General features: G+C 34.8%; 1 protein-coding gene and 1 non-coding gene across 7 annotated transcripts in view; both read right to left on the bottom strand.

The window, feature by feature from the left end:
• STXBP5 (syntaxin binding protein 5) overlaps nucleotides 1-13,842 on the bottom strand; it is a 182,029-nt gene that overhangs the window by 21,258 nt on the left and 146,929 nt on the right. For all 6 annotated transcript variants that reach the window (XR_013441060.1, XM_078054605.1, XM_078054602.1 and 3 more), the window contains 3 exons: nucleotides 7,185-7,424; nucleotides 5,341-5,710; nucleotides 4,169-4,334 (listed from right to left, as the gene is read on the bottom strand). Coding sequence is in view for 5 of the 6 variants with exons in the window: in XM_078054605.1 (XP_077910731.1) it covers nucleotides 4,169-4,334; nucleotides 5,341-5,710; nucleotides 7,185-7,424 (776 nt within the window). In the remaining variant the exon portion in view is untranslated. The remainder of the gene's footprint in view (nucleotides 1-4,168; nucleotides 4,335-5,340; nucleotides 5,711-7,184; nucleotides 7,425-13,842) is intronic.
• Nucleotides 2,173-2,308, bottom strand: LOC118537854 (U4 spliceosomal RNA). Its single transcript, XR_013441520.1, has one exon. It is a non-coding gene; the product is annotated as a U4 spliceosomal RNA (small nuclear RNA).

Genomic DNA, 13,842 nt, shown 5'->3' on the forward strand with positions numbered 1-13,842 from the left:
GTATTTCCTTATTATCCATTTTAATATTTGTCGAATCTGTAGTAATGCCACTCCTCTCATTCTTGATTCTCGTAATTTATAACTTCTCTCTTCATAATCGGACTGGCTTGAGATCAATTTTATTGGTTTCAGAGATCAAACTTTTAGTTTTATTGATGTTTTTCTATTGTTTCCTTGTTTTCTATTTCTGTTCATGGTTTTCTACTTGGATATTTATTATTTTCTTTCTTCTGCTTACTTTTCTTTTTCAGTTTCTTATGGTGGAAGCTGAAGTCACTGATTTGATAAGAACTTCTCTTCTAATACAGGTGGTTTAGTGCTATGAATTTGTCAAGTTTAAACACTCAGTTGTTTTTTCTATTTCTATGCTTTCAAGTGACCTAATCTTTTTTTATGCAACATCTAATCTGTTGTTAATCCCATCCAGTATATTTTTCATCTCAAGCACTGTAGGCTTTCATCTCTAGAAGTTTGATTTTGGTCTTCTGTATCTTCCATGTCTCCAGTTAACTTTTTGAATGTATGGAATACATTTATAGTAACCGTTTTGATGTCCTTCTGTACTAATTATAATATTTCTGTCAGTTCTGGTTTGGTTTCTTAAAGATTAATTATTCTTCTCATTATGGGTCATATTTTCCTGACAATCTGACTGGATGCCAGATCTTTTGATTTTTACCTTGTTGAGTACTGGGTATTTCTCATCTTGCTAAGTTGTCTTGAGCTTCATTCTGGGATAATAGGAAACATTTTGATCCTTCTGGGTCTCACTTTCATAATTTGTTAGGCAGGTCAGAAGCAGCGCTCATTGTAAGGCTAATTATTCCCCAACTAATGAGCCCAGACCCTCCAGAGTACTCTACCCAATTACCCACTGAAGTAGGCTGAATAATGGCCATCTAAAATATCAGGTTCTAGGGGACGTGGGTGGCTCAGTTGGTTAAGAGTCTGCCTTCGGCTCAGGTCATGATCCCAGGGTCCTGGAACTGAGCCCTGCATCAGGTTCCCTGCTCAGTGGGGAGTCTGCTTCTCCCTTTCCCCCCTCCACCCCCCTAGCACTCTCAAATAAATAAAATCTTTAAAAAAAATAAAATATCAGGTTCTAATTCCTGAAACCTATAAATGTTACATCTTCTTAAAAAAAAAAAAAAGGGAGGGGGGTGTCTGTGTAAATGTGATTAAGTATTTTGCCACGGGAAATTATCCTGATTATCTAGATGGGTCCTAAATCCAATTACAAGTGTTTTTATAAGATGGAGATTTGACATAGCACAAGAGGAGGAGGCAAGGTGACCATGAGGGCAGAGATTGGAGTAATGCAACCACAAGTCCAGGAATGCTGGCAGGTACAAGAGGATAGAAGGGGCAAGGTCTCCTCTAGGGCCCCTGGAGGAAGCATGATCCTGCCAACACCTTGATGTTGGCTCAGTGAAACTTACTTCAGATTTCTGACTTCCGGAAGTGTGACAGAATAAATTTATGTTGTTTTTGGTCACCAAGTTTGTGGTGATTTGTTACAGCAGCTTCAGGAAACTAACACACTCATGAATTATAAATATTTTTAGCTTGGCTTTTGGGAGCAGGCACTGTTCTTGGCCCTGGGACCAGGCACAATTCCCTCTAATCTTCCTTTCAGATGGTTCTTTCCCAGGCAAGAGAGTATCCACATGCATGTGCTCAACAGTACTCTACTGAATACTCCTGGCAGACCCTCTGCAGATATGCAGGGTTCTCTCTCTGTATAGCTCTTTTCTCTCTGATACTCTCTTCTAAGAACTCTAACTTATTTGGTCTTCCTAGACTCTTGGTTCTGTCTCCTCAACATAGGAAGCTGGTCAGACTCTGCCTCAGGACCTTCCCTCTGTGCATGCTCTGGAAACTCTATCAAGGTATTAAAGCTGGAGCACTTCCTTTGTTTCCTGTCTCTCAGGGATTACTTTCCTTCACTGCTCAATGTTCAGGATCTTGAAAACTGTCGTTTCATGTTTATGTCTGCTTTTTTGGGGCTGCTTCAGGCAGGAGGGTTAATCTGGTCCCTATTATTCCATCTGGGCTGGAAACTCCATTAATGTTTGTAGGCATCTTCTTTATTTTTTTGGTTAAAGTTAAATGAATGCACAATTAGGGCACTCTGGAAACCAAGGAATAGTGTTTATAAAGTTCACTGTACTTAAAACATATTTTTACCAAAGCATTATTTTTAGGCACTGAAAATACAGAGGTAAATAAAATGTCAATAATGTTCAATTAGCAATAATCGCACCTCGGATAAACCTCACTGGCTACGATACTGCCACTGCGCAAAGCTTAAAATGTCAATAATGTTCAAAGAAAACATTCTATCACAAACTGCTTAGAGTTTACTTTTCATTTATATCATGAGGGTACATAGCAGACAGTCATTAAAGTAAATTGAGTTACTAAATGACCATTTCATTTTAAAAATAAATAGGTAAAGTTTACTGCTGCTGCTATTGATTTTTACTAAAATAAAACACTGACCAAAGAACAGACTTGATCCTAAAAAAGTGATGAAGTTTAAAATTTTGAGTAATTGAATTATGACCATATTTCAGATGAAAATAAAGAATATATTCAATTGACTGTATTACTTCTTAATACAGTACCATTTTACTAGTGAAAGGAAACACTAAAGAAAAATTTTATCTTCCCCATAAAAAGCAAAGGTTTAATTCAGAAACCTAGGAATCTTTGAAAAAACATCTCCACCCAAATGTAAATGTAAATTTATATCTAAAATAACAGATCTGTAATTCTGTTTCACTCTCAAGGTTTGTAATAATGTCATTAGAAGGACATTTCCAGGACAGTCTAGCTTACTGAAATAATACTAACATCTGACAGTGATCACATACTCTGTACCAAGCACTATGCTAAACACTTTACATGCATTGTCTTCTTTAATCCACACCATATCCTATGGCATGGATATTATTTTTAATCCTATTTTTAAAGACGATGAAACTCAGAGACAGTAAGTAACTTGTCTAAGATCACATAATTGTGTAATTATTAGCAAGGATGGGACTTAAATTCAGTCTTGACTCTACAGCTCATCTTCTCAAAATGAGCCACAAATTCATTACAAACAAATAAAATAGGGCTAATTGTAAAAACTTTCATTAAAACGTTCCCTTAAAGTTCCCTTAGATAAAGGTTTCCTCTAAGTATCAATTAATATTTATATATTTAATATTTTAATTTTTAATTTTTAATATTTTAGCTCAATATAAGAGCACTTTTATTTTAAAAGGTGAAACTAAACTGATCATTTCTAATATACAGTTGATCCTTGAACAGTGTGAAGGTTAGGGGCCCAATCGCCGTGCACAGTCAAAAATCCATGTGTAACTTCTGAATCCCCCCAAAATTTACTAACAGTGTACTGCTGACCAGAAGCCTTACTGATAAAGAGTGGATTAGCACATATTTTATATGTTATACTTATTACATACTGTATTCTTACATTAAGGTAAGCTAGAGGAAAGAAAATGTTAAGAAAACCATGAGGAAGAAAAATACAGTTATAGTACTGTACTGTATTTGTTGAAAAAAATCTGAGTATAAGTGCACTTGTGCAGTTCAAACACATCTTGTTCAAGGGTCAACTGTATATGCAAGCACATAAGGCACTTGAATATTAAGAAAGAAATAGTTTTGTATTTAAAGAATGTAGTCTCTTGCAAACAGATCAACAAAAAATATTCAGAGTAAAACTAGAAAACCTTATTTTTTCTTATATGTATATACATCCTTGTGAATACATAGTATATGAGAGGGGATGACACAATGTGCAGATATAACTATTTCCACATTAACACACTTCCTTAAAAATGATTTCTTTGTGTGTATAATTGATATTTATTGTACTTGGAGAGTGGGTATAAAATGTATGTAATATTTCATATTTCTGTGCCATCACTGAGTAGAAAAAATATGGATCAGGGAGATAAGTCCCTCTTATAACAAAAGTCTGATGAAATTACTTTATCACAAGTCTCAAAGCATATGCTCTGAAAGTCAGGCTTTGGATTTTCCCATATAGGCTCATTGTATACTCCTGAGAGTGTAAGAGATGAACAAAAGTAAGGGATCTTAGAGAATATTTCACTTTTGAAGAAATTATAGTAATATTTTTGTTATTTACCTGAAGATTTTCACAGGTCTCTTGACTATAAGTGAGTCTCTGGATTTCTGTAGGTGAAACAAGATATAATGCTTGTCCATTGTTGGTGAAGCAGAATGTTCTGGCTATCCGCATGTTGGTGAGGGGCAAGTAATAGACATCCAGTAGAGGCCTTAAACTTGGCAAACTTGAGAAAAATATTAAAAAGTCATTAATAAGAAACAAGGTAGGTTTTGGAAAACAGTATGGAGGGTTCTCAAAAAGTTAGAAATAGAACCACCTTATGATCCAGCAATCACACTATTGGGTATTTACCCAAAGAATACAAGAACACTAATTCAAAGAATACATGCACCCCTATGCTTATTTATAGCAGCATTATTTACAATAGCCAAGATACGGAAGCAGCCCAAGTGTCCACTCGCTGATAAATGGACAAAGAAGACCTACATCTTCTTCCATATATATTGTACGTATCTATATATATATAAACATGTGTATATATGTGTGTGTGTGTATACACACAATGGAATATTATCCATCCATAAAAAAGAATGAAGTCTTGCCATTTGCAATGACATGGATGGAGCTAGAGAGTATAACGCTTAGTAAAATAAGTCCGAGAAAGACAAATACCATGATTTCACTCATAAGTGGAATTTAAGAAACAAAACAAACAAGCAAAGGGAAAAAATGAGAGAGAGACACAAATCAAGAAACAAACTCTTAATTATAGAGAACAAAGTGATGGTTACTAGAGGGAAGGGCGATGGGGGGGGTGGGTTAAATAGGTGATGGGGATTAAGGAGTGCACCGTCATGATGAGCACCAGGTGATGTATGGAAGTGTTGAATTACTATCGTGCACACCTGGAAGTAATACAACACTATATGTTAACTAACTGGAATTAAAAAACATAAATAAACAAGGTAGGTTTTAGTCTTGAACAAAGTATTATAGAAGGCAAAAATGGCAGTACCTTATAAACCTTATGATTTAGTATACTTGAGAGGTAGATAAAACTGACTTGTATTCTTCATAAACTTGTTCACTATTAACTGAATGAAAATAAATTCTCAGTGTGTAAGACTATAAACAAAAGCATTTCATTTAAGTGGAATATAATTCTGTAGTGTTATGTTTTAAGGGTGTAAGTGCCATCTTTGTGTTTTTTAAAAATGTGTACCTCTTACCTAAAAGTCATAATATGTCCATTGGCGCAGAAACAGGCAAGGCAGATACTGTTACTCAATGCTACGATATCTCCACGAAGCACAAATGAGGTCTCTGTAATGTTTTGCTTGTAAGCACAGTTCTGAGTTGGCAGTGAGATGACTTTTGCTTGCTTTTCAGAACATATCACTGCATACTGGTTTTCACTAATTTCCTGAGAAGAGGAAGGGGATACGGAGACAGGCCGTCGTTTCTTTAATTTCTCCTTTTCATCTTTTTCTTCGGGAACATTGTGTTCTCTCCAGGATTCATATGCAGGTGGCACTAAGCAGCCTGTGGTATCCAGGAATGCCATTCTCAGGATCGCCCCTTTTAACCTCAATATAGTACCTAAAATACATAAGTTTAGTAGATAACAAGTATTTTAACCCCCACAGCAAATATGTTTATTCCAACTCTGACACAGAGTAGACATTCAGCAACATGCAGAATGTATATTAAACTGAAATTGAACACCGGCTTACTGAAGGGATTCAACCTTCAAGCATGTATCTGAGTCCGGAAAAAGAAATCAGAAATACATGCCCCAAACTGATAAATACTGGGATGCCTGGAACTATGTCTTACCTCATATCTGCCAAGTGTACTACCAACAAGTGTGAGAGCAAGTGGATGGTGTCTAGGAGCTGCACTGTCCAATACAGCAGCCACTAGCCACATGTGGCTACAGAGCCCTTGAAATACGGCCTGTCCAACTTGTGGCATATTCTGAGAGTAAAATACATGCCGGATCCGAAGACTCAGTACCAAAAAAAAAAAAAATTTAAAGTAAAATATCTTAGTAATTTAAAAACACTGGTTACATGCTGAAATAACAGCATTTTGGATATGCTAAATAAAATGTTATTAAAATTAATTTCACCTTGTTTTTCTTTTTTTTTTACCTTCTTAATATGGCTACCAGAACATTCTTTATGTGGCTTATCTTTCCAGGCTTTTTTTTTTTTTTTCCTTATACACATTCTTACTATGAAGAAAGGAGCTTAGTAAGAATATTATCATTATGTAACCTTTTCTAACAACTAGGCATACAGAACATACTCAAATATTTATTGAGCTGAATGAATAAATCAAACTGTTTCTTTGATGTAAACCTAGTTCACAAACCATTAAAATCATAATTACATTTTAATTTTAAATTCCAAGTAATGTTAAAGTCCACTGTATAAACAAGGGATACACTAATGAGCACAATCATGTTCTTTTTCTACCTAAATCAGAATAAATTAGTAATGAAAACCAGATTTCTCAGTTATTTCCAGATCTATCAGACTCCACATACATTTGATGAAATTGAATCTCATTTTCAATATATGAAGGTCATAAATTTTTTCTTAAGATCTGCTATTAAATCACCTTTTCCTAATACTTCAAAGGAGAAAGATAACATATTTTAAGACTTCACATTTAGATATTAAAAACAGCCAAGTACATGATGTTTAAAAAAAATACTTTTTGCTTTTTCTCCTAAATATGGTACCATCCTTTTGCTTATAGAACATAGCATTTTAAGGTACCTTAGAATGCATTAGAAGAACAGTTTTTTTTTTTTCATTTTCAAATGTAGTAATCATTTTAGATATGATCCTAGAGTTAAAAAAAAATGCAAAACCTGAATGGCTGTATAAATAAACGATATTCTGGAATCTTATTCATGTATTCCTTCATTAAAAACATAAGACTACATCTCCATTTAGTTTACATTTTAGAATTCATAGATCAATTCAAAAATGAAAAGCGAAGGCTTCTACTAAATATAGCAAGTTAGATCTTCAACATAAGTACAGCATGAAAGCATACATACCACTTGGAGAGACAATTACTGGCTGAAGAAGTCTTTGCTCTCCTCCTGGGGGAAGATTCAGTGCAATGACAAGCACTGTTCCCAATGTAGTACCAACCCATAAACACGGGGAGGGAGATGAATCTGCCTTTCGAGTAAAAGTTTCACAGAAATGAAGAGCAGAAATTGCTTCTCGAGATTCTTTATCAATGCTGGTTACACTGGAACTCCGTGATCGGCTGAAGGAATTATCTTTTATATCTGAAATGAATTAAAATGTTGTGAGATTGCTTGTTATAAAATATCATAAAAATTTGGCCAAAGAGTTAATCTGCAAAAAGACAAAACCTATAGCATATTTTAATTAAAAACAATTTACTTTTTAAAAAAATTTTTTAAAGATTTTTATTTACTTGTCACAGAGAGAGAGCACAAGCAGGGGGAGCGGCAGGCAGAGCAGGTAGAGGGAGAAGCAGGCTTCCCGCTGAACAGGGAGCCCGATGCGGGACCCGATCCCAGGACCCGGGGATCATGACCTGAGCCGAAGGCAGACGCTTAACAACTGAGCCACCCAGACGTCCCCAAAACAATTTACTTTTATGTTAATAATTTTTTCCTTTGCTTAAATATAAAATACAAACAGATAAATCCACACTTCTCAGAAGTGAGTTGGGTGTAATTCCAGTGAATTTTTGGATGTGTGATCTATATGGTTTTTGGTGTGGCTCTTTGTTAGTATCCTGGTTGCTTTTCTAATCTTAGACCTCACCAACTTCTTTTCTCATGATGCTGTTACTTCCTTTGGTAATGCAATTCCATGGTTGGGTAGAACTAGAAAACTGTGGGCATTTTTTCTTTCTTTTTTTTTTATTATGTTCGGTTAGCCAGCATATAGTACATCACAAGTTTTTGTTGCACTTTCAATTATTTACATTAAAAAAATCCATTTAGAAGTACTGATTCTACCTTCAAATCTGAAGATTTTTTTTTCAAATCTGTCCATATGAAAGCTTTTAATCCATAAAAATTTAGCCTTCCTTTTTCTTGAAAACCATTTTAACTGTAATCAACATTCATCCAAGGCATTTTACATCAAAACATGTAACTGGTATCTGGCTCATACTTAATTTCATACCAGGTGTATTCCCTTTACTTGACTCTTTCTGTAATGACAGGGATACTTCAAAATTATACTAATAAACCTTCTCTTGTCTTTAGCTGCCTTCTTCACTGTGGCCAATTGCAAGTTTGCCTTGAGCCTTGGCCTCTTTTCTTTTGTAACTGCATTTCCAAATTTATGGGAATTTTTTCCTATTATGTCTCACTATACAAAATCAAAATACATTATTTCTCCAAAGTTCTAAATTCATCTAATGGCACTGTTTATTTTCATGACAACCCTGTTCTAGGGAACAACACTTAAAATGAGTCTCAGTTTTGGTTCTTCCCTTACACTTTACCTATACATATCTGATGGAATGCCACGTCCAATGTTATTTTACTCCAGTGTTGTTTCCCTCTTTCCATTACCAATCAACTTCCATTACCCTTCATTCAGGCCTTCATCATTCATGGAGACTGCTGATAATTCACAAGTGGTCTTCCCACCTTCATTCTGTCACTGTTCTAACACAACTTAACTGAATTTTATAAGGTACAGTCATAATTCTACCACCTCTATTTAAAAAATCTTCAGTAGTTCCTCTTTATTTGATGTTTAGTATCTTACTCAGGTTTTTAAGACTCTCCACAAAATATTTCAACTCTCCTTTCTGGCCCTATCTTCGATGCTACCCTGCTTTTCAGGACCTTGTGGGAAAAAACTGAGTAAATCATTGTTCTCTGCTTGTGATTTTCTTTCTGATTGGTTCCTGTGCCTCATCCTTTTCTCTATCAAGATTGTGCTTATTTGTCATCTCAGGTACCATCATTTTCATGAAGTTTTATCTTGATTCCTAAAACCATATATGGTTTTTCTTTTTTTGAATCTTGATAGCTTTTTCTCTCCCATGGCACTAATAGTACATTTGTTCTGTAGTTCTTCCAGACTTGTCTTAGGCCTCACTCTAAAGTGACTCTAAGTTTCTTGAATACAAGAGCTGTGTCATTTTGAGCATAGTGCCTGGCTTATAAAAGTATCCAATAAATACTTGCTGAAGACAGATCTATAGTTGAAAGTATCTAAACCGATGTCTTGCTGCCACAACTGTGGGATATATTAAAATTCTCAGCCGTTTCTACTGTTCACATCTAATAAATAGGTCCTCAAATCACATGCTTTCAATGCTATCATGAAAGAAATGACTTCGTGTCATAAAAAATAAAAAAACACAGTCAAGTCTTCTAAATTGCATTTTATTAAATAGAAAAGGTATAACTGAATCCTAACTATACTACCTAAAAGCTTTTGTAATCAAATTTAAATTCAGGGACGCCTGGGTGGCTCAGTGAGTTAAGCATCAGATTTGATTTTGGCTTAGGTCATGATCTCAGGGTCGTGGGATAGAGCCCCATGTCTGGCTCCATGCTCAGGGGGAAGTCTGCTTGTCTCCCTCTCTCTCTGCCCCTCCTGATGGCACCCGCATGCTCTCTCCCTAAATAAATAAATCTTTAAAAAATTTAAATTAATAGATTGACAAATATTTCCCCAAATGATAATTATATACAACAGAATTTTGATTATAGCTAGCCTCTGAAAATAATAAAGCTACTAGTTATGGCAGTAACATGGGTAATTTCTAACTATAGTGCCTAAAAATGTCTCTCTTTTGCCTGTAATTCCTCTTAAAGATTTTGACATGGCAAAAAAGAACTACTTCCTGTAAATGAAACAACTTTCCATAAGCAACAGCTCATTACTGGATGAGTGTGTAATATTAAATATATAAACTGATTCCAAATGCTAACTCTAAAGTTTTCAAAGTTATAAAGATTTCTAGAAATAATAGAAATTTTATTTTTTTAAGATTTTAAGTAATCTCTACACCCAACATGAGGTCCAAACTTACAACCCCAAGATCAAGAGTCTCATGCTCTACTGACTGAGCCAGCCAGGGACCCCAAATAATAGAAATTTTAAATGTAGTTTCCGATGATAAAAATATTCGTTACTTTAATAAGTCATACACATACAAGGTGATTGGACATATATTTTCAGTTGTGACCCAGGGACAAAGATAGAAATCAGTGAAAATTTGATAAGAAAATTTGAGGGGTGCCTCGGTGGCGCAGCTGGTTAAGCATCCAACTCTTGGTTTCAGCTCAGGTCGTGGTCTCAAGGGTCATGAGACCGAGCCCCACATCTGGCTCTGTGCTTAGCACAGAGTCTGCTTAAGACTCACTCTCCCTCTTCCTCAGCCCCTCCCCCTCGCTCTCTCTCTCAAATAAATCTTAAAAAAATTTAAAAAAGAAAATTTGGTAATATAAATTTGGTAAGAAAATTTGATAATATAGGGTGCCTGGGTGGCTCAGATGGTTAAGCGTCTGCCTTCGGCTCAGGTCATGATCTCAGGGTCCTGGGATCGAGTCCCGCATCGGGCTCCCTGCTCCTTGAGAGCCTGCTTCTCCCTCTGCCTCTCTCTCTCTCTCTCTCTCTGTCTCTCATGAATAAATAAATAAAATCTTTAAAAAAAAAAAAAAAGAAAATTTGATAATATAAATTTCATTATAAATTAATCTGTGTAAAAATTCTTACTCTTATCTATTAAAATTACAATAGGTGATTCACAACAATCTACTTCAAATGTTAATTCACAGGCCAAATAAACAGTGTTTTAATTTAATGGACTAATTTAACTATATAAAATTCATAAACTACAACTGCATTTTTATTATGACTTCTTTATAAAAATTAGCTACCAAAGAAACTCTTAAGTATAGATCAGTATGTGAAAATGAACTGAATCAGAATCAATCCTAAACTTACAAAATTCTATTTGCCTAGAACTGTTTGAAAACAAGTTAGAATTTTTAGCAGTTCATGAATTACAACTTGTACTGACTATTGTTAAGTCAGATGTTGTGGATCTTTGTGGCTTAAATTTTAGAAATTGGGCAAGCTAAACAAATGGACTAGAAATTTCAATTTTAATTCTAGTAAGAAGAGCAGAAATGAAAATGGCTACCACTAAGCAAGGCCTACCATGTAAGACACATTTTCATAACACTTTCTATTTATTATTCTATTGAATCCACATAACAAGTGAAAAGTATTATCATCACAATTTAATGAATAATAAAATAGACACTTAGATTCAATAACAATAACTCGCCCAGGAGGACAAAGATAATTAGTGGAAGAGTCAGGACTTGTGTCATGTCCAAGTCTAAAACTTTCTCCAGCAACTCCAGGTAGACATGGGATTAGTCAAACCACCAAAATAAAGGGGAGGGTTTGGTTATTATTGAGAATTAAAGTTCAGTCTTTAAATACAAAAATATATTTGAACATGTGAGGTTTCTGGAAGCTGTTAACTCAGATAAAATTTGTCATTAATGCCTCTATCCAGCTGTAGGTGTTACAAGCTTGTCACATCATTGCTTTCATGTTACTCTCTGGATGCCTAGAACATTCTACCTCTATATATTACCCTTTCCTTCCCACATAGAGAGCCTTATGCAACAATATTTTATTCCCCCAGTCAAAACATCATGCCAAGAGTTGAATTTGGTCAGGGTAAACTTTAGGACAAAAAACTAATTCACATTAAAGTATAAAAGTCTGATTTTTATTCCTCTGGTTGTTGCCAGTTGAAAAGTAACATCAGAAGCCTAACAATATCACCCATGGTTCCTGAGGCTGGGCCATGGAATCTAGGATGGTGAAGCCACAGACAAAGTGCAGCGTTACACGATTTCCTCATAAGCCAAGGTGAATTCTAGTCACAGAAGCTTCCAGAGCTGCAGGGTAGTCCAACAGCCTCAGCTGCTTTAGGAACATCTGGTAGTTTGAGCCTATCAATAGAATTGTTTTTCCCCATTGACTCCCCAGCCAATATAAAACAATTACCAGCTAAGAATCTCTACCAGAAAATAGTTTAGCAGTACAATGACTTGAAGGGAAATTACTTAAGCAGCACAGAGACTGTTCCGAGGTATGTGTCAATCAGTTGTAATTGGCTTAGGGCACTGAAATACATGGGCATGTAAGCTAAAACATGAACTGAATAAAGATGATCTATACAAGTATGGGATATACCCACTGATTAAATTACTTATATAAGTGTGATATTCTTTTTAAAAATAATTAATATACAGTATTTTTACTAATTTTACAAGTACTTTTCTCCATGTGTTTTCTCAGATTTTTAAGATACTAGAAGGTACAAAACCATTTTAACTAGCAGTATTTAGTGTTATTAAAATCACGGGCCTCTTTGAGAGTCTGATGAAAACTCGGCCCCTCAGATACACTTAATGTCAAATTACATCTTCCATTTATATAGTAAAGGGAGCTATTCCCTTCTCAAAACATATGTTATCTGATATTCTAGGATTAATTCTTGTTCCCTTAACACCAGTCCTACTACAGGATTCTATGAAATTGTTTTTCCTATGTTCAAGAATGGAAACTTGTACTGCTGACAATGGAAGACATTATGCCTACTCACTGATAATTATATACCTTCTATCGGTATAACTGAGATAAGACTATGATTTGGAAATGCTAAAATTAGTATGGTGAAATGGACAATACCTAAATTTGCATTATGCATAAAAAGGCAGTTAAGGAATCTAGAGAATAAATAGTGAGATGACAGGGGTGAGCAAATGTAAGGGAGGAAATCTAGATATTTCTAAGACAAAGATGGGTGAAACCATCTTCAGTCAGCCCACTTTTTATTTCATTAAAGACCATCAAAATTTCTGAAATTAAAAAAAAGTGAGTTTAAAAAGAAACACTGCAAGCTTTTTATCTTTACTGAAATGTTATTTGTCTCTATCTGTGATATCAGGGAGCTGTTTTTGAGCTGAATCTAAAGCAAAAGGAATGTGTGAATATGTTCACTCTGCTTTCCTAGGGGATTAGTTGCATAGAAAGTGCTATAGAAAAAGAAATATTCCCAACTTATTATCATCAAAAATAATGATTCTTGATATGAGAAATTCATTGTAATACAGAAAACTAATTTACTGTGAAAAAGTTAAATTCTTGTAAGTTTATAAATTATAAAGTTCAAGCAAGTTTTCAGATGGTTTTTAAATGGGATATAACAACTTTTAACAGAAATTAATCTGAAATTGTACAAATTTTAGTCTTATACCAAATCTTGTTTAGATATAAAGTATGAGAGCTGAGAAAATATATTATTTTGGTTTGCTTGAATTTATAATCTTTTATAATTTATAGATGACATTCTAGAGGCTATTAATCCTTAAACATCTTAGTCATTTTAAACTTGATTTCTGATAAAAATCCAGTCTACGGTAATTTTAAATCTTCTGATTTCCTTGTCTTCCCTTTGAAGGGAGTTTAACTATTATGGATTTTATTCATTCATTCATTCATTCATTTATTTATTTATTTAAAAGATTCTATTTATTTATTTGACAGAGAGAGACACAGCAAGAGAGGGAACATAAGCAGGGGGAGTGGGAGAGGGAGAAGCAGGCCTCCCGCCAAGCAGGAGCCCGATGCGGGGCTCGATCCCAGGACCCCGGGATCATGACCTGAGCTGAA

This window comes from Halichoerus grypus, chromosome 9, assembly GCF_964656455.1.
Source record: "Halichoerus grypus chromosome 9, mHalGry1.hap1.1, whole genome shotgun sequence".
NCBI lineage: Eukaryota > Metazoa > Chordata > Mammalia > Carnivora > Phocidae > Halichoerus > Halichoerus grypus.